Genomic DNA, 26,453 nt, shown 5'->3' with positions numbered 1-26,453 from the left:
AGGTTATTCCTACCCTTTCCCCTTCCTGAAATTCCTCTCCATCCCCAGTTGAGAAAGATCCTGTTTGTTCTCCCTTTCCCATCATGCTACAGTTGTGGGTCACTAAGCAAAATTGGATGGTGTTACGTATGGAAGAGACCAAAAAGTAATTATTCACGCTGTGGAAATCAGCACCACAAGATGTAGTAATGATAATTAATTTACAGACTTCAGAAAGAATTAGGGAGGTTGAAAGAACGTTGTCTTTTTAACCACTACTTGCTGTGATAGCTAAATAGAACCTCCATGTACGAGGGCAGTCTATTTCTGAGCACCAGGCTCTGAGGTTTGGTGAGAGTGAATGGCCATCATCTTGCTGCTGTCAGAAGTAGAATGCTAAAACTGATGGGTCTCCCCTTGATCCAGCCAGGCAGTTCTTCTTGCTTCATTTTAAAAGAAAACGGTGGACCGCAAGAAATCTGTCTCTCCCTCATCCACTCTATGCCAGCAGAATATTGTTACCAGAATATTGTAACACTTTTCCTCCAAGGATCCCTCCATTGTTCTCCCCATCCCCATTTTATCCTCGCAACAACCAGGTGAGGTGGGTCAGGGACAGAGGCTGGCCCAAGATCACCCATTGAGCTGTTGAGTGGGGATTTGAACTCTGGCCTCGCAAATCTCAGTCCAACATTCCCACCAGTACAGCACACTGGCTAGATCAGAGCTTGTAGATGTACCTTATAGGGGATAAAACACAGCAGATGCCCTCTGGGTCAATTGTACCTGTTCCTTATTCCCTGTACCAACAAGGGCATGGATTGGAGGAAGGAACTGCATGGAGCTCAAGCCAAGTCAATAACATCAGAGCCCAGAATTCAACTGGCCCTGGGAAACCATTCCTGTGTCATGGATTCCCATATACTTCCAAAATTTGCTTCTCTTGCTGATTGTTGAGGTGACCAGCCTTCTCTGCTGCCCACCTGTTGCCTCTCTCTTTGCCACTTGTAGTCTTTTGAGTGGATTGTGGCCACTGCCATTGTCTCATGGGCTGCCAAGATGCTTCTTACAAGGTTTCTAAGTTGTCTGGCAGAGAGCGATTACTGGAGTCTTCCGTCATACTGTTTCGGCTTTTTGCATTTGGAAAGCTAAGCCATTCGGAGCCTTTGAGATCTTAATGGGGTTTTGTCTTCTTCACCTGTTTCTTGAACGTTCCAAGCGATCTGTCTGGGCAGATGTGGAACATGCCCTCCGGGCAATCATATGCTCTTTAACAACAGTCTTGCAAAATGCAGCTGTAAACATAATAACTCATTAAGTTCCCAAGCATCTGTAATGCTGGGCTCAGAGAGGGAGCAAAGCGATTGCAGGTTGCGCAGCTGCTCTTGATTACCTGGCTGATCTCCTGCCAGAGAGAACTGGTGGACTGGTGTACATTCATGCCATCAAAGCATTGGTGTCAGGTGCTCTTCAGAACCTTTCTGAATGCTCTCTACGGATGGGCCTTTTTGCCAGAAAGAGCAGTCCTCACTTGGGATTCTGTAAAGTACTCAGGAGCTGTGGCCCTTCACCCCAGGTGTGATTTGGTAGCAACCAAAGGTAGCCCAGCAAGGCAAGAGGATTTAGCAGGGTTAAATGAATATTTTGCAGGGCCGGCCCAAGACATTTTGTTGCCTGAAGCAGAGTATCAGGCAACAAATATCTTGAGCTGCCCCTGCAGAACAGAAATACATGGCCAGTCAAATTATTTTGGCACTTCAGGCTTACAAATCCCAAAATCCCACTCCTCTGCAATAAAAAATACAACAATAGCGAATTAAACAACCAACAATTTGCCGCTCTTTCATCACACTCGAAACCAGCTCTCTGATGTGGCCACTTCACTCTGCCTAATGGTAGGGCCCCTCCTGGCAAAACAAAAGCAACGTTGCTTTCAGGTTAGCCAAATTCCACACTCAAGTAAAGCTGAAACATATTTCATCCTGCCCTTTTTACGAAGCACCATGCTGACTGCCGTCATAATGATGCATAGTTAAAACCAACAGAAAAACACAGTGTCGGATACAATATTGACAGGCAGGGATAAAACACAGTAAAAATAGACCCTCTAGGAATCCCAACGTGACTCAAATTATGCAAATTGATCAATTGTCTCACATAATTTGTGCTAGCTAAGGAGCTGCAGAAGAGACTGAAGACTCATTATTTGGGTATCTTAGCATTTAGTCAAGGGTTTCCCAAACTTGGGTTCCCAGCTATTTCTGGACTACATTTCCCATCATCTCTGACCACTGTTCCTGCTAGCTAAGGATGATGGGAGTTGTAGTCCAAGAACAGCTGGGGATGCAAGGTTAGGAAACCCTGATTTAGTCCATTTGTGTCCTACCCTTCTTCATAAGAAGCTGCTGCCCCCATTTTATCATCCTAACAATTGCTTCAGGTAAGTGTGGCTGGGAGAGTGGCCCAGTGCCACCCAGTAAGCTTAGCTGGCGACATACCCTCCAACATTTCTCCAATGAAAATTGGGGTGTCCAATTCTATTATTACTATTATTATTATTATTATTATTATTATTATTATTATTATTATTATTTGCACTTGATACACTAACCACCATACCACTCTGCCTCCTTATTCACCCTTCTGGCTAATGATATTTAAAGCATGCATTGCCCACATGCATTACACAGCCACAAGGGCTGAAAAAACCATGCCTTTTAAAACAATTATTAGGGAGGTGAAGTTTGTGGCCCTTCACTATTCTCTCCCCCCCCCCCACCAATCTACCTATGGGATCACAGCATAGATTCAACCCTACATGTGAGCCAACCGATTATGTCTAGGATTACAGCCCAAATAATCACAAGTATTGGTCTGCCGCAAACTTCCAAATTCCTTCTGCGTAGCGTTCCTGATGCTTAGATGTACTTCCCCTGCCGCCGCTGTGCTGAAAAATGCTACCCTTCTAATGAAACAGCTTTGCCCTTTTCTTAGCCCATGGTCTTAAGAGCTAAGGAGCTCTGGGAAAATTGCAAGGCATCGAAAACGTCGAGACGACGGTTTCAATCACCCATTTTAAAATAAACCTCTGTGCATATATATTTTTAAAGACGCAAAACAAGTCCCTTGGTAACAGAAAGGAATTTCTTACCATAATAATTTGCCACTGGCAAACCGTCTCCTATTAACTTAATTGCAAAAGGCCTCCAAGTAGGCTGGTGAGTTTTTGCGTGTAAATATATTTATATGTTGTATACCAAATATTCTCAGCTGCTGCATGTTCCCACTGCCCCCTTCCAGTCCTTCAAAGTTCATTAATCCAATCTTTTTCTCATTACTTCTCTTCCCGAGTGGCTCTTCCTTCCCCTTTATTACCCTCCCTCCACAGCTTTATAGTCTCTGTAAATCCTCTCATCTCTCTCTCTCTCTCTCTCTCTCTCTCTTTCTCTCTCTCTCTCTCTCCTCCCGCGACAAAATCCTGTTTTATGTTCATTTTCTGTATTCTCTCAATTTGCCCACTGGTTTCATCCTTCCTGTTTTGGCTCACCTAGATCTCAGCCTATGCTCTTCTTTTCCACGCCTTCATTTAAAAAAACAAACAAAAAACAGACTGGGTTTTTAATTAATTTATTATATGGGTTTCTATGGCAACAAGTAAATTAAATTATTTTATGGGTACACTAATACATAAGATGACAGGAATTTTTATTTTTTTATTTTTTTACAATAACCCAAATTATAATTCTGGCTGCCCCTCCCTACTTTATTTTAGAAACTTAATCCAGCATTTTAGATCTAATGCTGGATTATAATGTATAGATCGACAGTACCATTGCTGAAAATAATTGCCGGGTTGCTGAGGAAGGAGCGATTTTGACACTGAAATAGGACACAGGACTTGTGAGAACAGTAGCTCTGCACATGTGCCACTTACTTTCTTTTCATTTTGCATGCTTCAATACGGCAGCTGTTGCATATTGAGCAGTCATCTTTTGCCCCATAAAATTTCTGTGGGGTGAATGACTTGTCCTCATATACTGTTGATCTCAGACCAAGGGGCATTTTCAAGCCTGTGTTCAAGGTGTGCAGCAGCTGTTGTGCTTTGTGGCCACACCAAGTACCTAAAACCTGTAAAAGAAAAGCATTTGAAAGGCAGTTCTCAGATCACCTAATAAACACGTCGTTTTCCTGAAAGAATTCTGGATGGATTCAAAACTTGCACATGCTTGTCAAAATGCACAGAATAGGCTTCCTGTCAGTCACATGTGAAATCCACACTGACCGAATGAAGGCTTATCCATCAGTCCCTAGTCGCAGGGGACCACAAAGGTGATGGCCTTCCCTTGTTGTTTGTCCTCAGTGCATTGTAAGCAGAGGTCAACTGTCTCTGAATATGGATATGCCATTTAAAGCTGTCATGGCTATATGTGATTGATAGGCCTGTGCTCTGTGAATTTCATCCTTTCCCAAAGATTTTTAAAATCAATTTTCTGTCAGTGGCTGACACAACAGTAAACGGAACATATAGTGATACTGAATCCCACTGGGGAATTGAGTGTTGTATGAAGAAGTGTATCTTTCATGCCATAAAATGTGGCGCTTGCTGCTAGTTCAGATCTTCTTGAAGCAACTGGGTTCATGAAAGCTAGGCCAGCCAAAAATATGTCCCTATGGACCTCTCTGTGTTCAAATGTGGTATACCTTTGATGGCCAGATGTCATGGACTGGCTGGACATTGAGGAGTGGTGGCTAGATACTGATGAGTGGGCACTGAGAGAAGAAGTTGGAAACTGGCTTGGAAGAAGGGATCAGTGATTTGAGGGAGCCTGGAACAGCCAGGAGATGAGAGGCAGAGGCAGGAGAAGCTGCAGGATTGGAGAGTGAAGAATAGGTGTGCAGGATGAAGGAGAGATAGGTCAGGCCGGTGGAGAGTCAAGGACTTCTGCACCTCCTCCTCCTGCACCCACCTCTCCTTCTCCACTGTCTCCCAGCACCAAGGGAGGATGGAAGAGGGAGGAGCAAAAGCAGGTTCCATGCAGAAACAGTCTTTGCCTACTTATGTGCAGCTCAAGTGGGGAAGATACATAAGCTGAGGTTGGAGGGCTACCCTCTCCGTTGTTGCATCTGCCTCATCAGGTGCACACCTAGGAGTAGTCGAGAGACGTAGGACATGACTTTTCCTAACTTACAAGTGTACTTTTGACAACAAAGTATTTCCCGTTGGTTCCTGCATGCATGTGAGCTTCTAGAGGTATCTAGCAGGCTGCTTTGGGACTCAAAAGTCTTGTCTGTTTGAGCATTATCTATCCTGCAATGCAGTTCTCACTTTTTCTACATAATACTTTAGTAAAGGACCCGCCTTACTTCAGATGTTGTACTACTCTCCGATTTGTTTTTCCAGTGCTGGGACTCACACTTGACTTATTGAATATAGCCCCAAATCTATGCACCAATTTACATTCTGAGGTCTCAGTCAGTTAAAATAGTAGTAGTAGTAGTAGTAGTAGTAATAATAATAATAATAATAATAATAATAATAATAATAATAATAATAAAATATTTATACCCTGCCCTCCCCAGCCAAGACCGGGCTCAGGGCGGCTGACAACCAATAATAAAAACAAGTTGATTAAAATACAGTTTAAAAGGTTAAGATACAACATTAAAACATTAGGGTGCAATCTCTTCATAGGAGGAGAAAGGAAAAAGAAAGAGGGGGAGGGAATCAAACTGATTTTAAGCCAAAGGCCGGGTGGAACAACTCTGTCTTACAGGCCCTGCGGAAAGAGATCAGATCCCGTAGGGCCCTGGTCTCAAGAGACAGAGCATTCCACTAGGCCGGAGCTAGTGTTGAGAAGGCCCTGGCTCTGGTTGTGGCTAATCTAACTTCCTTGGGGCCCGGGACCTCTAGGGTGTTGCTGTATATGGACCTTAAGGTCCTCCGTGGGGCATACCAGGAGAGGCGGTCCTGTAGGTACGAGGGTCCTAGGCCGTGAAGGGCTTTAAAGGTCAAAACTAGCACCTTAAATCTGACCCTATACTCCACTGGGAGCCAATGCAGCTGGAAAAGCACTGGGTGAATATGCTCCCGTGGCAGAGACCCTGTGAGAAGCCTCGCTGCAGCATTCTGCACCCGCTGGAGTTTCTGGCACAGCTTCAAGGGCAGCCCCGCTTAGAGCGAATTACAGTAGTCAAGCCTGGAGGTGACCATCGCATGGATCACCGTGGCCAGGTCACACAAATGAAATACAAATGTTTATAATAAGAGAAATATTACACTGGAGCGTATTTTACATTTACATTGTAGTTTATGTGTCTTATTGAATACGTGTGTGTGTGTTAGGTCAAGCAGAGGTTTTTGAACGTGAAACATAAAATGGTATCTTGAACAAGCACAGCAACTTTTATATTAATCTTTCAGTCTTTAAGGCATATTGTGTTACACTTTGCATTTTCTTCCTTCCTTTGAAAATGAGACGGTATTTCAACTTGACGTGTGGAATTCTGCCCTTCGTGTGCCTACTAAATTTCATTCCGATATCTCAGTATTCAGCAGAGCATTACAACAGGAGTGACAAATAAACAGACGTACACACAGAATGCCAAGTGAGTGCGTTAAACCAAAAGCATTACTTCTCTCGCCAAATATTTCATAAGCATGATTAGAGATAAACTGTGGATGATTATGATCGATGATTTGTTTACATTTGTGTTAATATGTGGACCACCCTTCCTTAGTTAGAGCTATGATCATCTTAAGCCCCTTTCTCGGAGCTTGTTGAAACTGCAGTGTGGTAACACTCACAAGTGCACTCTTGGTTTGGATTGTCTTCTCAGCTGTCTTGTGAGTGCTGACTTGGAAGATAAGCCTACCCTGTGTTTATACAGCGGTGGGCCAAAAAAGATGTCCCCTGGCGTGGTTGGCACAATCTCCTTCCCTTTCCCATTGGTTGGATTTTTGCTTCTACCATGTTTATAAAGTGTCCTTATAATGTTTATATTTTGACTTCCAAAGAAGATTGCACCTCTTCATAGAGAAATGCCGCAGAGAAATTCTGTAGTTGCACAAAAACTGAAAAGGTGCTTCCAGGTGCTAAAAACAGGATTCCCTTGGTGTACAGTAGCATTGAATAAAACCTTACAAAACTCTCCCCATCACAGTTTCTCAGAGAATTTTAGGTTCTTTCCTAACACGCGCCCCTGCCCCTGGCTGGAGTAGCACTGATGCAATAGCAACCACTGTTCTTCTGTTGTTGGTTTCTGGACTTGGTTAAACTGCTAGATATATGCAGTTTTCAGTCCATGTCTTCCCCCCCCCTTTTTTTTTTTAAGTTACCACCGGAACATGAGCCCATTGATTAAATCACAGCAGAAAGGGGAATGTTGATGTGAGCACATGACCATGCATCAGGATCTCCTTTTGTATTGCGATTTAATCAATGCACACATGTACACCGTGTTTCAACAGTTACTCCTTCTTCAAGCACAAAGGCTCTGAACGCTCTGTGGTTTCTCAGAATCCTGGTTCTCAAGAGATTTGGGGCATTAGCATTTCTGCTCTCGAGAACTGAAGTTCTGTTGAGAGCTGGTCTATACAGTATGATGAATGAGCTGGTAGTCTTAGGTGATGTAGTCTTTTCCACTTCAGAATATAAGGTATGTGTGCATGATGGTCATGTTATTGAATGCTCCTCCACATAGATGGATGGATGATAGATAGATAGATGATGATAGATAGATAGATAGATAGATAGATGATAGATAGATAGATAGATAGATGATAGATATAGATAACTTTCTTACATGCAATAAACGAGCACATCAGGGAGGGATTCTCCTACACCTTTCTTCCTAATGTGTGGGTGCTGCTGTTGGTTTACTAGATGCAGAGGGGTTTGGGGTGGTTTGTATTGTTGTTAAGCAAAGGCACCAAAGCTAAAAGGCAGAAATCCCCATTATCTGGAACAGGGGCTGCTACAAAAAACAACAACAAAACAGCAACCCCACATTGAGTTTGTTGCTCTTCTGCCATAACTTGACATGAGGCAAGTTGATCTTGTCATATGGAGGGAGTGGGGGGGAATCAATTTCAGCGTTGCTACCCAAAATGACTTGTATAATGCCTAGTTCATCCCTAAATAGTAGTTTTGTCTAATAGCCAGGTTATACCCAGAGAGGCACCACTATTATAAAAACAAACAAACCCTGGCCTGAGTAATCATGATTCTTACCTTGTGAGGGAATGGAATCTAGAACTTTCCCAGCAGAATGGGGAGGTACTTTTTAAAAAATGCAGATTTCTTTTTAGCTCTGATGTTCCTATTTCACTTGCAGATTCCATAAAACTGCATTAAAAAACAAACATGCGTTGTTTCCAAAATACCAATGTTTTCATATTTTCAAAATTCAGTAAAAGCAAGCACAATTGTAATATCCAGTTTCTAAATAAGGTTGTGAAACTTATTGTTACTGTTATTTATATAGCATTATCAGTGTTTATAAGCAAAACTAGTTGTAACTTGCAAGTAAACTCCAGTATTACATGAAAATATATGATCCAAGAGGGTATTCACAAGAAAACAGGTGCTGTTCTTAGATACAATTGAAGTCTGTGCTTCTCCTTAAATGACCAAGACAGCTATTTTTATTTCATTTGCAAGCCTCTGTTACAGCCTGTTACTATTTAGTACTTTTCAGGCCATGTTCACGAGGTGTTTCCCTTACTTTCCTGGAGCTTCCTTTCAGTATCACCGACTGTGCTGTCTGCTGTGAAGGTTACTATGACTGCCACCAGCAGTCTGCTGCATCAGGCAAGGTGTTTTTTGTTTTTTTAACTTTGCTGCTTTCCCATCTTTACAAAGTTCAGACAGTGTGCAAATGGCATTTTCAACTTCTGACTTTGCCAGTGGACTTGTGCTTGCTGAAGTGGCAAAATTCTGTCTGGGTTACGTCCCTCCAGACTGGAGGCAGGTGCTCACATTATTGAATGCTCTCTGACAGTGAAAAGTTTCCAGTGAATAATGAACATGGTGGGGAGGGGAAGGCCAGAGTGGGACCTTTCTTCTTGACATCCTTGCTTTCTATCTGCAGGGATTTTTCTTCTCCTTTTGCTGGGAAGGAGCTTTCAGTCAGGGTGCTTCCAGGTGGGGTGTTAACTCTGGAATTGCGATGCTTCGTTCATTTGCTTTTTATGGGGCAGCCAGATGCCGTCCTCATTCAGTCATTGCTGTTTTGTGTTTTCTCTGTCTCTCCAATCGTTGCCATTTTGTGTTTCTGCCTTTCCACCAATCCACAGAACATCCAACTATTTTGCAAAGAGTGGGACAGTAGCCCACCGTGTTTAGCACTGCCTTCCTGTTATTTCCCTTTTCTTTTGTTGAGGCAGTGTTTGGATGTGTACAGTGACATGTGTGTGTAGGGAGGAGGGTTGAGACTAAGAGTGCATAAGCTCTAATGCTGTTAAAGAAAGAAGGTAATATTGGGGGGGGGCAAAGAGGAAACCCTTTAAGGAAGCAGTTCAGGAGCAAGCATAATTCCCCGTTCAGTAAACCCCACCCAGTCTTACCATGCTGCTGCAGGGTGTACAGATCATTATGAGATAGTAATACTGATGGCGTCTTCATTATACACCTTTAGGCACCAGGCAAAAACGTTCCTCTTTACCAAGGCCTTTGACTGATTGACATCCAATGCCTTTTTAAAATGTGTTGTGGGTTTTTTTTTATCGGGTTGTTTTAGTTTTTATTTTAATTATGTATTTTGTGTTTTGATATTGTGATTTAATGTTGCAGCCTCCCTGAGACCTGCCGATATAGGGCGGTATGCAAATTAAATAAATATCATCACCGTCATCACTATATAAGGTGTGGTGCAGAAGCACATTTGCCATTCTGCCTTCTCTTCATTGTGCAAGAGGGATGTTTTCAGTTGCACCACAGAGCTTTAGCCTGGAAGTCCCCTCAAGTCTTTCTGACTGAAGAAGCGGAGCCCACTCAAAGGCTCGCCACTTCAGCAAGAACTGGGCCTCAGAACAGCATAATTTTATTCCCCAGGCCATTTGTTGGATTCCAAGGATATGGGAAGGATAGGCTACAAATCCATTTGTAGTTTTATTTCATTTTCATTTTCTGAGGGGGAAATATGCATAGGCTTGTGTGTCTGGTGGTGCTCTTTCACAGGCCTGGTGTCCAGAGAACCAATTTATGCTTGCCCAAGTGAGATGTTTCTTTTCCAAATTCAGACCTTCCCGTCTTCTTTTGAAACTTCCTTCTTGTCCAGAAGCAGTTTGCCGTATAGTATGGAGAGGCAGTGCTGTTTGAGAACCACAAGCCCAGAGATATACCAAATCTTGTAAAAAAAATTGCTCTAGATCAACCACTCAGCTTTTCATTCCTATCCCCTTTATCCCATCCCTTAAGTTTCACTGAATATCTCAGTCTGCTTTGTTTCAGCTTTCAGGGAGCAGTAACCTGCACTTATCCATTCTAGTTTTCATCCTTTGCCATCCCTATCCCACAATCCTACAGCTTCCCTGCTCCTTTCACGTGTTGCCTTGCAGTACTGTGTGTGCAATACAATTCAGTGCAGGTTTATTCAGAGATAAGTCCCACTTTTTCCAGTGGGGCTTACTCCCAGGTAAGTGTGAATAGAGTTGCAGCCTATGGTAGGCCGCTCAGTCTGCCTGTCTGCACAGCTAGGACCTTGGGGTGACTGGAATGTACAGGACTTGGTGCTGTCCTGTTTCCTTGCCTTCCTATCAGATTCCCAATTCCAAAGGGAGCATTTTAAATCCCACCCATATTGTGCTTAGCTGATGGAGGGGCCTTCATCCTCCTCTCCCATTTGCCCTCTCCCAGTGACATATGTGGTGGGATAGCTTCCTAATCACGCTATTCCTTGCATTCTGTCTAATAATATCATAGCCGCAGGAAGCTGATTGGAGGATGGGGAGAAAGTTTTTGATTAAGGCCATTAAATCCTATCCAGCACTTCTCTGTTCTCTCCCTCCTTTCTCTGCCCCTCAGGCCGCCTTCTGTGCAGTTTTCAAGGGTGGGAGGGCGTTCATTGCAGAAGCATATGATGAGACAGATCCATAGCAAAGAGAGAAAATGTTTATGTTACGTTTTGAAAAATCAGAAGAAGAAAAACTTGGAAGGAAGGAAATCAGACAAACGGCCATAAAACACTTCCAGACAACCTGTTTATTGAGCATTCACCCCGATTTTGTTCATTTATGGGGAGTTTATATGGCATCAGCTGCTTTTTTGAGCATCCATTCTGTTTGTTTTTCATTTGACACTACATCAAGCAATTGTTATCTCACATGTTCCAGTGCATTTCCATGTCACTTTCCATTTACAAAACATCTGGGTCATTGCTGGCTTCTTGTGTAAGAGCACCAAATTCACTTCAGTTACACAACCTGAGTTTGCCACCTGTAAAATAGCATCAGACTGGCAGTGCCCCTAGCCACTGTCCAGGTAGCACATTCCTTTACTGTGTCTACACAAATTCCCACATTGACTCTGTTTATAATCGCCTCAGCAGACACTGGCACTCAAAATGAAGATTCTCTTCTGAGTTTATTTCCATCAGCACCACCGGGATGTCTGGACACCCCCCACCCTGCCAGAAAATTCAAGAAGACTTGTCAAAACTAATTTTGTTTTCCTTGAAATTCATCACCCTGAAGAAGAATGTCCAGATTCACTTTGAATTTCCCTATAGCGAAAATCCCTCCTGGCAGCCTGAAGATATGTGGACCCTCCATCCCATCATGCTGCAGGAAATTTATCAAGCACTTTTTGGTTTCACCTAAAATTTCTCAGACTTTTTGGCTGGGCGAAAAAGACTCTCCAGATTTGTTTCGAATGTTGCTTTCGGCAAAACCGGGTGACAACCTGGGGACATGTGAAACCCTTTGGTTTCCCTCAGAATTCCCTTAATATTTTATCCAAGGAGGAGCTCCCACATTTGCTCTCAAATTTCGCTTTCAGTGAATTTCAGGAAAATGTCAGCGGCAGCCACTCTAACCACCACTTGTGCTTGTGCCGGCTGCCGGCTCTTGCAACCAGTTGTTAGAAGGGAATCAGTCTTGGATTTCCACTTAAGTATATGTTAAGAATCCAGCCAGTCAATCGGGATTCCTATTTCTCCAAACACAGGTTAGTAGAATGCCAATCATAGGCAACAGAGGACTGCTAGTTGGTCTGGCAAATCAAACCCCATACTGTACCTCCACCCATATTTTCCCCCTTCTCTCTCAGCTTCCTACTCCCTCCCTCTAGCTGTGCCATTCTGCCATTCTCCCCTGTCCCCTTCCTTTCCCCATCAGTCCACAGTTGCCACCCCCTTCCTCCCCATCACACAGCATCTTTTGTTATGGTTTTATCCTCTTCCTGTCCAACCCACATTGCTCCTCCCCTCCTCCTGATTGGCAGGCACACAGTAGACGAAGAGTAAAGGAAAGTGGGTCATTGTCTCTGGGTACAGGCATGAGCTGTGCCCAGCTGAACTGTACTGGCAGCCTGACACCATGCCAAGCAACGAAGAAGCGGGCAGGGAGAGACCCAGACAGACCAGAAGGGAAGCTCTAGCCAGCCTTGACTTAATGGGAAGAGGCAGCTCTCCATGCCCCCTGAGGAAATGCAGCTCCAGCCTCAACTTTGCAAGGGCTCAGCTTGTACTTCTGCCTAGCTTTGTGCTTTTCCAGTGGTCAGTGCTACAGTGAGGCATCTGTTTCGCTGTACTAAGAGCTCAAAAACATGTCTTGATGGATCAGACCCAGGTCCATCTTGTCCACCGTTCTGTTTCCAGCGAGAGACATCCAGATGGATTTGGACGTTCACAAGCTGGTCAAGAAGGAAATGGCCCTCCACTGTGCCCCCACCCTTTGACTACTGGATATTTTGCTTAGCAACTTCGGAGATCCCACCTGGCATTGTCCACAAACCTTCATGCATTTCCTTGTTACCGTAAGGCAAGCGTGGGGCACTTTTGGCCTTCGAGTTGTCACTGAACTACAACTCCCACCAGCCCCAGCAAGCATGGCCAATAGCCAGGGGTGATGGAGTTGTAGTTGAGCAACATCTGGAGGGCCTAAGATTTCCCACACCTGGTCATAAGGGCTAGTAACTTGCATTTTAAATAAAGAAATAACAGATTCCTTTCATTTCCCAAATGAAATGGCACACAGTAATTCTGGGCTGAGAGAAGGGAGACCTTCAGTTATGGGCCACCACCAAGGATGTTGCAGTGACTTCCTTTGTGGCATGTGCTTGGCATGCAGCTGGAATAAGTGAGGCTTCTGTCTGAATCAGCTTGGTGGAGCGCAGGGGAGAAGGGGGCCTTTGCAGCACATAGAGATTAAGCTCTTTAGTACTTTAAAAGCCACCGCTATCATTTTTGAATTATGCCCAGAAGCTGTAGGGACCCAGTGTAGAGAATGCATTTTTAAACCCAGGGTTTAACTGTCCCTGTGCCAGCAATTTTAAGCATGGGTGCATTATTTAAGTGTCAGCTTCCTCTTTCTTTTCCGCCCTCTGGTGTTGTCCCTTAAATGTTTAGGCCCAAAGGGTTGGTTCTGTGAGGTAAGGGGTATTTCAGGGCAGCTGTACTTCTTTCCTTTTGGTCCACGGCCTCTGTGGAGAGACCTTCTGCCTCCGGTGCTGTCAATCTGGCCTTCTTTGACCGAGGTGGGAGATGAAAAACGTAAGTTGCTCGAAATTTTAGGTCACGGTGATTTCTCTCCAATTATCTTTTCATTAGGAAGGTGGAGGAGGCTTGAACATCTGTGAAACACATTTAATCTCTGCAAATCGGCTTTACATGCACTATGATTTTATTTTGCTATTTTGCTTCTTGTCTAGCTAGCAGGAGCAACAGAAATATGGGTTTCCACCCAATGGATTTCTCTTTTTTGTGGGGGGGGGTGGTTTAAATGCAGCGGGGGAAAATCCTTGGAGAATCCTGATTATTTCAGACCTGTTTGACAACAGAAAATCCGCTATGGTTCAGTGTTTTCATGGACTGTTGGCTGTACCAGTGTTTTGGGGGTGTATGAGGTGGTGGTATCCTCTGAGGTTGGGCTTGGTGTTTTCACCACATCCACAGTCACATCAGATGCCCTGGAGCATGCATGGCAGCTTCCTAGCATCCCTGGGAGTGCTACATCCCACTTTATGTGCCTATTCAAAGACTCATGGTGATGTGGAGGGCTGGTGAAAAATGTTGATACCAAGCTATGGTGGATGCCTCAGAACATATGGGTCTAGCTTGGGTGAGGTATTCTTCTGGCCACACAAATTCCCCACTCTTAGTGTCCATTTTCACCCCATTTGTTTTGTGGGCCTGCTCCAGAAAACCCAGCACTAGATTTCTCCCACGAGTCAGCATTTTCTGCCTCACGCTCCTGTATTCTTAATGTTGCCCTACAGCTTTCCTTTGAAGCTCTGCATTTGGGAATATTTCTGTGTAGGAGAGAAAGAGACAAGAATTACAAAGGCCCAATTAACTGAGAGGGAGGTTTCTTCCATGATGAGTTGAGGAACTGCTGCATATACTGAGTTTTATCAAAAGCAACATTAAATTAGTAATTGCATGAGTGTAACAGCTTCCACAATGGAACTACCTCTCTCTCCCCTCCTCGCTGTGCCCCAAAGGGGTCAGGGGACACCCAGAGAAATTGAGGAAGGCACAAGGGGAGGCAAGGGAGATGAAATTCCATTGTGCTAGCAGAAATCAATCCACTCACGCAGTGACTTTGTAGATACAACCCATAGTTAGCCAAAGGTAACTATGAACCACTTCCCCTGAAACAACCTTGAGTGATGGGCAATAAGAAAAAATTATATACAAACAGATATACACAAGTTTGCACTGAGGCATGGACTTGAAGACACGGAGAGAAAATCCTTGTTTTTCCAAATGCTATACATGTATTTTCTATGGCTGTCACTCAATTAAAAACCTTAACTGATTAATTGTATGTTTTAATCAATTAGATCTGCATAAAGGTTACATTTTTTAAAAAAAATTAATCACTCTGAAAAAAAGAGCATACTACTTTCATTTTTTGTTGATCTGTCATTGAAGATGCCAGCTTATCACACAGTCTCCCCATGATAGAGAATGTGGAGCGTACACCTATCAGAGGTTGTCAGTTGTGTATATTTCTAGCAGACTTTGTATTAAAGGCTTTATGTAGACTTTTACTAAAAACAAATGAACTGGGAGCAACTTTTTTATTTATCAAAAGTGTCTTAATTAATCTAGTTAATTAATTGCCTAAAGTTTGCAGTTTGAATAATGACTGAAGTAGCCTCCAGTCCCTAGATACACTAAGGACATGCACTCTTTCTGTTTCCTCTGGGCAAAACTGGACATCATAATCAACCCAGGGCTGCCACTGTAAACAGCAGTTCCATGTTTCCCCAGGCATCTGGTGGGTCACACTAAGGATGCTGAATGAGATGAGCCATTGATTGACTTGATCCAGCAGGCACTTCGTATGTGCTCATTTCCTTCTTTCCTTTTTCTACAATGAGAATTACTTGTATCCTCATATACGGTAATTATAGAATCATAGGCTTGTAGAGTTGGAAGGGACCTTGAGGGTCATCAAATCCAACCCCCTTTAATGCAGAAATCTCAGCTAAAGCATCCATGACAGATGGCCATCCAACCTCTGCTTAAAAACCTCCCAGGAAGGAGAGTCCGCCACTTTCCAAGGGAGTCCATTCCACTTTTGAACAGCTTTTACCATCAGAAAGTTCCTGATGTTCAATCGGAATCTCCTCCCTTGCAACTTTCAGTCACTGGTTTGGGTCCTACCTTCCCGAGAAGCAGAAAACAAGCTTGCTCCATCCATATGCTATTTATTTCTCCATCCCCTGCCCCAGTCCTCCTTATTGGCTGTCAGTCACTGATGTGGGTGGAGAAGTACTTCAGTCGAATGCCAGATAAGTTGTTCTGTGCACTGGATTAGAGAGGAGGGTGAACTTCAGATGGGGCTGACATTTTTGGAGGCATCCCTGTGTTTCTTACAACTGGGTCTTCCCTTGTTGCTATCCAGAGCCCTTCTCATTCTCCCACCTCCTTCTGCCTACTCTAAGCTGCTCTTACTAGATTCTCCCACTCCCTTCCAAACATAACCATACTTAGAGCTAGCAGGCATATGAATTTGCCCTACTTTCCCTCATTCCCACTAGTCTTCATTAGATGTTGAGAACTGCATCTGAAAATTGGAGGAAAGAAAAAACAAGCCAGGCTGGAGGGCAGAGTTACTTCCATCAGCCAATCACCCCAAGTGCAGCACATTGATGCAGGTCTTTCTCATGTGTAGTGCCATTCAGAGCAGAAAGTATTTGGGCCGGCAACTTGAAAACACCGCCACATGCACACCGGCCTTAAGTAAAATGATATAAAACAAGCGCTATTTTTCATTTATTATCAGTTTAAGCATTTGTTAGCTGCCTTCTGCCCGGTGTACTCGGGACAATGAGAAGAAAATGCAAGGTAAAAACTTGTAAAACTTGTTTATACCAACACAGGGCAAAGCCATTCTAATCTGGTCATTGAAAGGCTGGTGTTGTTTAAAGGTCAGCTGGAGCCTTAACTGGGAAGGGTTAGGAAACAGACCTTTGAACCACAGGTAGAAAAAGCGGGGTCCAAGGTAGTCCTAATTATGGGCCTGGAAAAACTAGATTCTGAGACCTGCAACGACCATGCCAGTTAAGCACACTTGTGCATGTTTGCATAATGTATGTTTTCCCCCCTGTAGCTTTGGGGTGCAGTGAAAATTCTGCTGAGCCCCCCCCCTTTAACTTTGGCAAGTTGTGGCCCACAGATACATACGGAAAGGCTGTGTGGATTCATTTTGCCCACTAGCCTCCAGGAGCGATGCTCAAAGCTCAAGCTTTTAAATTTGCTGATGCTGCATGGGGTGAAGCAGCCGCAGCTCCCAAACAGCCAGAAGGAGCCTCAGCTGCCTCCCCTCGTATGTTTAAATGCAAATGATCTCCAGGTGGCAAGCCTAGATGTGGATTTTTCTTCCCCTGGAAGAGAGGAGGAGGCTAGTTCCTCTTCCCTTAGGAGACCCAAAGCAACAGCATCATACAGATCCCTTACCTGTGGAATGTCGGGAGGCAGGAGAGGTGGGCGGCTCCTCTAGACAAGAGAGAGTTTCTTGCATGATGTAGGCAGGCGAAGAGAAGTCTCAGACGATGCATTGAGGATGAAAGATAGTCTGCTCATTTATTTGTCTGCAAGACTATGGGCGGCGGGAGGACCTGAGGGTAGAAGTGGAATTCTATACAGCAATCCTTTGTCTGGCTTGCTATGCCAGGAGCTGGGTGGGAACTGTACTCTGCCCACTTGTAAGTCCTTGAAGGGGAATCACAGCTGCAATGAAAACAAGCCCAGGCATGCATATTAAGTTCTGGTGGATGCAGTTTTATGTGTGTGTGTGTGTGTGTGTGTGTGTGTTTAGATTTTTGTCCACAGAGGCGATTACTCTCCTGCAAACGTCACATGGGGTGGCGTATGGAGAGCAGAGCCGTGCTTTCATCTCAAACACCGTTCTTCATCTGTTTAGGAGTGCCTAGAGGGAAAGGCAGCTGCTTTTTCCTTGCCATTTTGCATTATCACATGCAACATCATTGCTACCTCTACCACCTCCTTCCTTACCATCACGGCCTGTTTTCTGAGCTTCAGGAAGGATGCACCAGCACAGTACTTCTTCATCCATTCTACGCTTACTAAAATAGATGTGTATCTATATCTTCAGATATAAGTTGCCTCTTGCGCTCTCATCGGTTTAAGACCATGTTTCCCAAACTTGGGTCTCCAGCTGTTTTCAGACTACAATTCCCATCATCCCTGGCCACTGATCCTGCTAGCTAGGGATGATGGGAGTTGTAGTCCAAAAACAGCTGGAGACCTAAGTTTGGGCAATACTGGTTTTTAGGGCTTGCAGCTACCTAGAACCCTACCTGGAATTATTGGCATAGTTGCCAAAGGGTTTTCTTCTTTTTCATGGTTGTCAAATCAATGTAGAATCAAGCCTACGTATTATTTAAATCAGGGGTGGCCAACTGGCAATCTGCTCACAATTTTATCTGGTGCCTCACATTCCTATCAGAAGTGTTCTCAGGTTGCAATAAATAGAGATCTCACATTTTAATATTACCTCTCACTTTTGGAATATGTTTATAATATGCAAATGCACGTATGGCTGGTAGTTTGTTTTGAGAACAATATTGGTCAGAGTTGGGCCATCTTGGATCTTTCAAAGTGGTCTCTCTCACTATGGTATTGTCTGGAGCACTGCATGATGAGAGTCAAATGACTTTACAAAATACCTTAATGGCTCTCAGGGAGTTTGTGGGGGTTTTTTTGGAGTTCAGGTCTCCCCTTCATTAATAGGGTCGGGGTCTGAAACACATATATTGCAGGTATGCATGTGTGGGAGAGAAATCTGATTTGGGCTACATTCTGACAGCACTTTCCGGTTTTCTTATTTGTCAAATCTTTTTTATTAAGTTTTACATTGCAAATTTAAATTCAAACAGTCAAAGGATTCAGGGAATCCTAAATGATAATGTTGATGTTTAATGTTTCTCAAGAAAACTTTCCCATTTTCTTGCTGTTCCCTTACCTGATAATTTTTTGTATTTTATGTGATCTTCCGCATGGCATAAATGTCACTTCTGGAAATCTAGTGGAACTGCAGTGCTCATTCCTGGTTTAGTTGTTTTCTGAAAAAAAATCTGTTTGCAACCCTGTTAACCTGGAAAATAGTGGGATGTAATTTGGGGCAGTATCCTGGCATTCTGTTCTCTCCTGCCATTTTCATGGGTGAATCATGGGGGTACAGAAGCACACATGCACAAAAAGTGTGTATGGAGAAGGGGGCAACATCTCTGATTATGTCTGCTGGGAAAGTCTACAATACAAACTGTCAAATGGAGTTGTCACCCCAAAATTCCCCCTTATAGCTATCCGTTTGTCATTAGCCAGAGTTCCAGAGTCTTTGCCCCTATTCACAGAGAGTCCTGCTGACTTCAGCGGGTGAAATGTGAAATGTGTGGATATAAGAACCAGGGGGAAAATAAATGGGAGAAAGCTGTGGTGAATTTAAACATACAGGTGGAGTCTCCAGGTTGCCAAGTAACAAATGGTTCACTTAAATTTTGACCAGTAGATTGACTTGCTTCCTGAATCCAGACAATTATATAATTCCAGTCTAGCACTAATGGGGGGAAAAATGTGTGTGAAACAAAACTGGAATCAGCAAGAATGAATAGCACTTACTGAGTACTTATTTTAGCAGCCTTCTCTAACCAGGTGCCCTCCAGGTGTTTTGACCTCATCCTTGATCATTGGCCATGCAGGTTGGTGCTGATGAGAGTTGTACTTCAAAACACCAAATTGGAGAGGCCTGATTCATAGAGTCACTTTTCCCAGCAGAGCTGCCCTTTTATGGGCAGCCCTTGTGTAGAATTCTGAAGACCTCCCGACCTCCAGTAGCATAATGCTTTTATAAGAAACAATTAAAAGCAGCAAATTAGCTAGCTTCTGGGAAACTCAAAATACAGCTTGTGAGTTGGTTAGTTCTAATAAATATATTGCTCTGTTGCTGCTGCATGGCTTATTCTTGACCTCATTCAGTATGCCGCTATTGAAATAACATTTTAAAAATTTGGATTAATATTAACAAGTTTCATTCAGCCACTAATGGCCCAATTAAGGAGGATTTTCACTTCAGCTGCTTCCAGTGGGCAGTCCAGTAATAGACACCATATTTGGATCAATTGGCTTTGGAAAGTAACTACAGATCGGCAAATTAGTCAGTTTCCAGTCTAATGCTGCTTTCAGATGTTTCCATCCTTATGTTTGCTATTGAAACGTCATTGGAAGATCTGGGAAATGTGAAAAACATAACCGCACAATCCTAACCATGTCTCCTCAAAAGTCCTGTTGAATTCAATGGTGCTTACTCTCAGGTAAATGGAGTTAGGATTGCCACTGAAATTGATCAGCATTATAAATCCAGAAATGGCAGATCAGCTCACATCAAATTCTCAAGCATCCAAAAGGACCTAAAAATCCTAACTTTTCATACCAGATGTGGTTGTGGAGACCAGAGACAGATGGCAAGAGTTGAAGAAGGTTTCATAGAGCTTTCATTCTCACTGAGTATCCATTCTTTTTGTCTCTAATGAAATAGGTATTACAGGCTTTTGAAACACTACTTAATATGCAAACAATGGGCACAAAGATGATGAGAGCCTCCACCATGGGCAACTCATTGAAATAACATGAATCTGACCCCAACCTTAGAAAAGTTGTGGAGGATCCATTATCACATATATCAGGAATGAGGAACCACACATGTCCTGTCATATTCCACATGTTTACCTCATAACACCCATCAATCATGACCACTGCTCATGTTGGCTGGGGCTGATGGGACCTGGAGTTGAATAACATATGGAGGACCACAGGTTCTTCATGCTTGGCATATGGTATGAAAAGGGAGGGAGACATTTGTATGTCCCACTGCCAAGTGACACAGGTAGGGTATTGCTGAATCTAGTACAGTTGTTTCCTACTTTCCTGTCTCTTTAGTGAAGTGAGATCAGTAAAAATGGTCACGAAGAATCTAAGGTCAAAAAGCCGTCAGTTAGTGATCACTGAAGGACCACTTGCTCCCTTACTTCTCTCCTCATGCCAAGATCTGTAGAAAAGGCCCCAATATTCATGGAAACATGGACTTTTTCTGTCTAATCTTCGGAACTTTTTCTGCTAATCTTCGGAACTTTACGCTATGGCTATATGAAACTTCCATCTTAGGAAGAACTTCCTAAGAACACAGGGAGAAAAATCTGCTTCACTCCCAGATGTCTTTAGATATTTATAAGTTTCCAAAGTCTGAGAGCTTGTGGAAGCAAATCATGTGCCCCCTCCCCTTGAGTGATTGACACTCCCTAGAGAGGCCTAACCCCTTGGCTGATTCTGTTCCACCTTCTAGAAATGTTTGTTGACTTTCATGTCTATGAAGAGGTAATTAAGGTTGGCCTTATTGTACTGTTTGTTTAGTCTTGGTCTACTGGATTTTAACATTCCAAGTGTTCCCCACCACCACCACCACCATCATCACCACCAGTTTTATCAAGGCTGCAATATTTACCATGTAATCCTAGGCATGTTTACTCAGAAGCAAGTCCTATTGTGTCCTGTGGTATTTACTCCCAAGTAAACATGTTTAGGCTTAAGAAGCCTCACAGCTCAATCCTAACTATGTCTATTCAAAAGTAAGTCCTGTAGAATCCAATGTTCTTACTCTTGGGTAAATGGGATTAGCTTTGCAACCATAGTACAGCAAAACACCACTCAAAACATAATTAAACTGATAAAACAGTCCATTGCATTAGCAGACATATTCTGTGACAACAGCAGTCTATAACTGTAACACCCATTCTGCTCAAAAAAACAGATCCTACTCATGGACAATTCAACTTAATAGTTTAATAGCAGTTGAAAGTCCCCAACTATCTGACATTCTTCATCTACCAGCTTTAGTTATTCACAATTCGCTGTTTCTTCTGGGCCTAATATTGTGGCTAACACTAACTATGACTAATTTCACAAAGCCATCCTTAGAAGCCATGTCTTGGAGTTGACTCAACTGAAATTAATCATAGTTAGTGTGAGTGACAGTTTGTTGCTGTAGACAATCCAAAAAAATCATGGGTAACCAAAAGCAAAGCAAACACTTCCGAACTTCCCCTGACCAGAGGAGAGCCTGAGGCTTATTGTAGCTTGTTCCCGCACATGCATGTCTGCTAAACCAGATGTCCTTTTTGCCACGGAGAACCACATGTGTTGGTGGGAAGCAACTCATGCCAGTGGCCAAAGCCAGCTATGGGCAGAGCCAATAGCACACACATGCCAGGGTGAGTAAATTTGGTTTCTCTAATATTACCATATTGCCAATCTTATATTCAGTTCTTCACATTTCCAATTTACAAAGCAAAATTGTTGTTTAAAGTGGGCATGAAAATTCATCAGTATTTTAGTATGAAAGTCTCCTAATAAAAAAAAAGTTTGGGATGCAGTTTTGTCTAATATACACATTTCCCCAAAGCAATATTCCCTAATACAATGCATTGTTTCAGTATATATGCACACTCTAGAGTAGCATATGCATTTTTCTACACATTACCTAGCTGGAGAACTGCATTGCAAAATTCAGAGAAAATTGAACTTTGAAGGCTAGCTGTGCTTCACTTCACATATTGTTTTGAAAATTGCAAATTTGATAAGTAAACCTTTAAATGTGAACTGAACAGACTTTTTCTCCTATCCCTAGCATACACTCCTACACATACAGACTCCATTGTGATGGGGAGGGAGGCACAAGGGAGAGTCATCCCTCCATGCCCATCCCTCCCCATCACATCCATACTTTCCCCAGCCTGCAAAACAGCTGTTTGAGTATTACTCTCCACATGCCTTCCTCCCAGCTGTTTGGTGGGCTGAGAGAAACATGATTTCCATGGGGAGGAAACTGCACTGGTGTGACTCCGATCACAATTGGGCTTCCCCTCAGGCAGAGAATTTAATTGGTGGTGGGCACCCAGTTGGGCCATGGGCTGCTCACATGTGCGCTAAGCCGTGTTTTAGTGTGGCATGTAAACACTGCCTCTGTGTGTGTGTGTGTGTGTGTGTGTGTGTGTGTGTGATGCTCTTCTGTAGAAAATTATACATCATTGTCCTGGGACTCTTCCGTGATGTGCCATCTGGGCGCATGGGAGGCAGCTGTTTGGTTGTGCTGTAAATTGCCACCTTAATAGGGCACAGCATTTGTGAAGCATTTCTAGCTGCTGACTCTAGAAAAATGTTTTCCTTTGCGTTCCTGTTCTTCCAGTCTTTTCTCCTTCTCCTCAGTCATGTTCCCGTTATGAAAAAAAAAAAAGAAAACGTATGCAGCAGTTAAGAAAAAAAAAAGATGAAAGCTTGATGTCTTCGCCTGAAGCAACGTTTGCAAAACTGGCTTTGTTTTGGCAACTGGGAAATTAACCCCATCTTAAAAGTGTGGGGTATTGAAGAGCCTTGTCTTACCTTGCAAAGTTAAAACCGTTTTTTCTGCCTGTAAATCAGCCTGAGATTATGAACTCTGATGCATATTCTGAATCCCCTTGAGCAAAATCAATGACAGCTTCCGACAGCAAAATTAATGTATTTACCACTGATATTTTTGAATTCTGGGGACTTCAGAATGTTGGTCCCATTGGTGATTTTCAGGAATGGCTAGATTTGGTTTCCTTTCACCCTAAAACATTGCATTTAGCAAAAACTAATTTTAAAAAAAATTAAGAACAAAAAAGCATCATATAGTGATGAAGGGAAATCTGCCCCACAAAATCTAAGTTCTAGGCTGTACAGTCTTACAGGCACTAACCTCAACTGATCACAGTCAGTGGGACTTACAAATCGGTAGAAATTCAGCTTGAACCTTGTTCCCAGAAACCAGAAGAATGAATCCAGAAGTAAGGATTATGGACTTACCTTGGAAGGCACAACTATTAGAGGGAGAATTTATTGCACATTAGATAAATATTGTACATTGCATAATCTTTTCCTGCATCTTATTTTAGGAAACGGTGATGTTCAATCCTGCATGTGCACAGCATATGCAGATGTGAATGGATTATAGGTGTGCCATGGGATACTTATTGTCAGAAAGGAATGGGATGCTCTCTCAGTGTAGGACAGGGTTTCCCAAACTTGGGTCTCCAGCTTTTGATTGACTATAGTTCCCATCATCCTTGACCACTGATCCTGTTAGCTAGGGATGATGAGAGTTGTAGTCCAACAACAGCTGGCGTTTGGGAAACCCTGGTGTAGGTTGTTTCAGGTTGCTGAACTTGCAACAGTGTCCCTACTTACGGGAAGACATATGCACAAGCAAGCATACAGGTAGAGACTTCTGGTGATTAGTTAAAGCTGTGTTTGCCTTATGGGCTACATTGCTGAGGAATACAGTCCACAGCTCCCCATGTTTCTGGCATGGAATGCTTAGATATATATCCTGGTTTGGAAGACATGAGTCAGCTTTCAGGTTACATATTAAAATTACCTACGGGAGCTTGCTGGGAACAAACAATAAACTCAGAGGAGACTAGCTTTCAAATAAAGAGGAGATGTGTTCTTCAGCAAAAAGCCTGAACAATACATTCTGCTGATGGGTATCTTTACATTTTAATAGGACGATGAAGTGAAAGTGTTTCAAAACTATTTAAATAGCTGAAAAACTAGTTTTACGGCAATTGCCTAGCTTCACATTGCTTCTCTGCAAATGCACCTTAGCTCAGTACTTGACCTAAGGAAAGAAAGCTCTTTTTAAAAAGTCATCACAATCAGCTTCACAAGAGCAGCCAGGAGAGTCTCTCTTTCTCAAACTGTATCCTCTGTTAAAGCAAACTTTGGTTATGCAGACAATAGGATATTGTGTGTTTGACAGAAACTCCAGCTTCCGCTTTTTCCGACAGAGAAAACTAACTAGGAACTTCAGAGTTCAAGTCATACACAGGCCAGCTGTGTCAGGAGGCCATGTAGACATTTAAATACCAAATATAATAGGGATATTCCTGCCCACCTAGCAGTTCGAAAGCACGTCAAAGTGCAAGTAGATAAATAGGTACCACTCCAGCGGGAAGGTAAACGGCATTTCCGTGCGCTGCTCTGGTTCTCCAGAAGCGGCTTAGTCATGCTGGCCACATGACCCGGAAGCTGTACGCCAGCTCCCTCGGCCAGTAAAGCGAGATGAGCGCCGCAACCCCAGGGTCGGCCACAACTGGACCTAATGGTCAGGGGTTCCTTTACCTATAATAGGGATATATAGTGAAGGGCTGGAAACCCAGGTGTACACTCTGCACAGATGATAATATTAAGTAAGTAATATTAAGATAAATATTAAGGTATCCCTTATTGACTATGTGCATTTATTCAGCAGCATTTCTGTTCTTCCTTGTTTGCCTCGCCTCGACAAGGCTTCCATTTTTGGAAGGAAGTCTTCTTCCCTCTAATAGCTTCCTTGACTTTATATATTAACTGTGACCTACCAGTTGAACACTGACAGGCTGGAGGTTCAGTTGGGCTCCCTGTGACCAATCCATTGATAAGGTGAATTTTGTTTGCTGGTAGGCTGGGAAACAGAAGGATGGTTGTTGACCTGCTTAGGTTTAATAGCTTAATCCCCTTTTCTCCCTCTTTTTTTAATCTTTAGCCTGCACCGTCGGCACCTTCAAAGCATCAGTGGGAGATGCACCATGCAGTCCCTGCCCTGCCCACAGCTATTCTTCCACACCAGGCTCCAGTGAATGTGCTTGCCTGACCCGATACTACCGTTCGTCTTCAGACACCTCCGACACCCCCTGTACCAGTAAGTACCTGGGAGCAAGTGGGTTTGCTTTAAACCTTCTTTCCATTGGCCCCTGCTTCCTGCAATCCTCCTTTTAGCTCCTGGGCATTATCCCTCTGTCCTGGCCCCACATTTGGTCTGTTCTGGCTTTCTTCCCCTTAGCTCCTCTGTGCCCCTTTCCCATCTGTCCATGGCCTCAAGTCCTTCCTTGCTCCTGTCCAATTCTATTCAGGGCTATATTTCAATGAACATCCTTTGGGACTCACTCACTCCTTCACAGACATGGGAAAGGTTTTTACAGAAGATGCAGTTGTGTGTGACCGAGAACAGTAGCTGATTCCTTATCCGAAAGCTGCTGGGATTCGCCCCTCCCCACACTGCTGTTTATCTGCCTTCTTTTAGGGAGGTATCTGACAATGTTTGAGACACAGAATCATCCATGAAGGATTTTTCATTTTGAATGCCATGGTGCCTGTCCATGGCAGAATGTATTGCAACTGATACTCAGGCTATATTGGAAACAGCCTTTCCTTCTGAATAACCAGAAGGATATGCTACATGGAGATTTCGCTTCATTTCATTATTGTGGCTACTAGAGGACCCTTCGGCCTAAATGCTAGATGCAGCCCCCTGCTTAATTTCATCTGGTTCCAGGGCTATTTCTAGGAAGTCATCTCTCTCCATTGCCCCACCTGCCGACCCACCCATGAAAGACCACCAAGGCGAGTTGCTGGTTGGGCATCACTATTGGAAAATGCTCTTCGCTTCCTCCATCAGTGTCACCCATGTTCCCCAGTGGGGCTGGGCGATATCTGGTTTTCAACATCACAATATATCACTAGCTAAACATGACATTATATCGATATATCACAATATATATCTGTGGTGTAATGGAGGAGTAGGTTTAATAAAAATATTAAATAAACTTCCATATAAAATGTTTAATATATTTTCAACCACTTTAAGAGTAGTTTAAGTGATTTACTTGTCAATTTGCATCTGCTTCCTCACTCAGAGGCCTAAGTACAACCTGTGCATGCATAAGTCC

At 43.3% G+C, this 26,453-nt stretch overlaps 1 protein-coding gene across 5 annotated transcripts in view; it reads left to right on the top strand.

Annotated features, from left to right (window-relative positions):
- The window catches only part of LOC310752522 (ephrin type-B receptor 5), a 158,235-nt gene that overhangs the window by 93,672 nt on the left and 38,110 nt on the right, over positions 1-26,453 (top strand). For all 5 annotated transcript variants that reach the window (XM_083593025.1, XM_083593023.1, XM_083593024.1 and 2 more), the window contains one exon: positions 25,271-25,426. In XM_083593025.1, coding sequence (XP_083449151.1) covers positions 25,271-25,426 — 156 coding nt within the window. The remainder of the gene's footprint in view (positions 1-25,270; positions 25,427-26,453) is intronic.

Source organism: Podarcis filfolensis (genome assembly GCF_964270895.1).
Source record: "Podarcis filfolensis genome assembly, chromosome: 17".
Lineage (NCBI taxonomy): Eukaryota > Metazoa > Chordata > Lepidosauria > Squamata > Lacertidae > Podarcis > Podarcis filfolensis.
The sequence above is the reverse complement of the archived record's forward strand: the minus strand, read 5'-3'. Positions and strand labels throughout refer to the sequence as shown.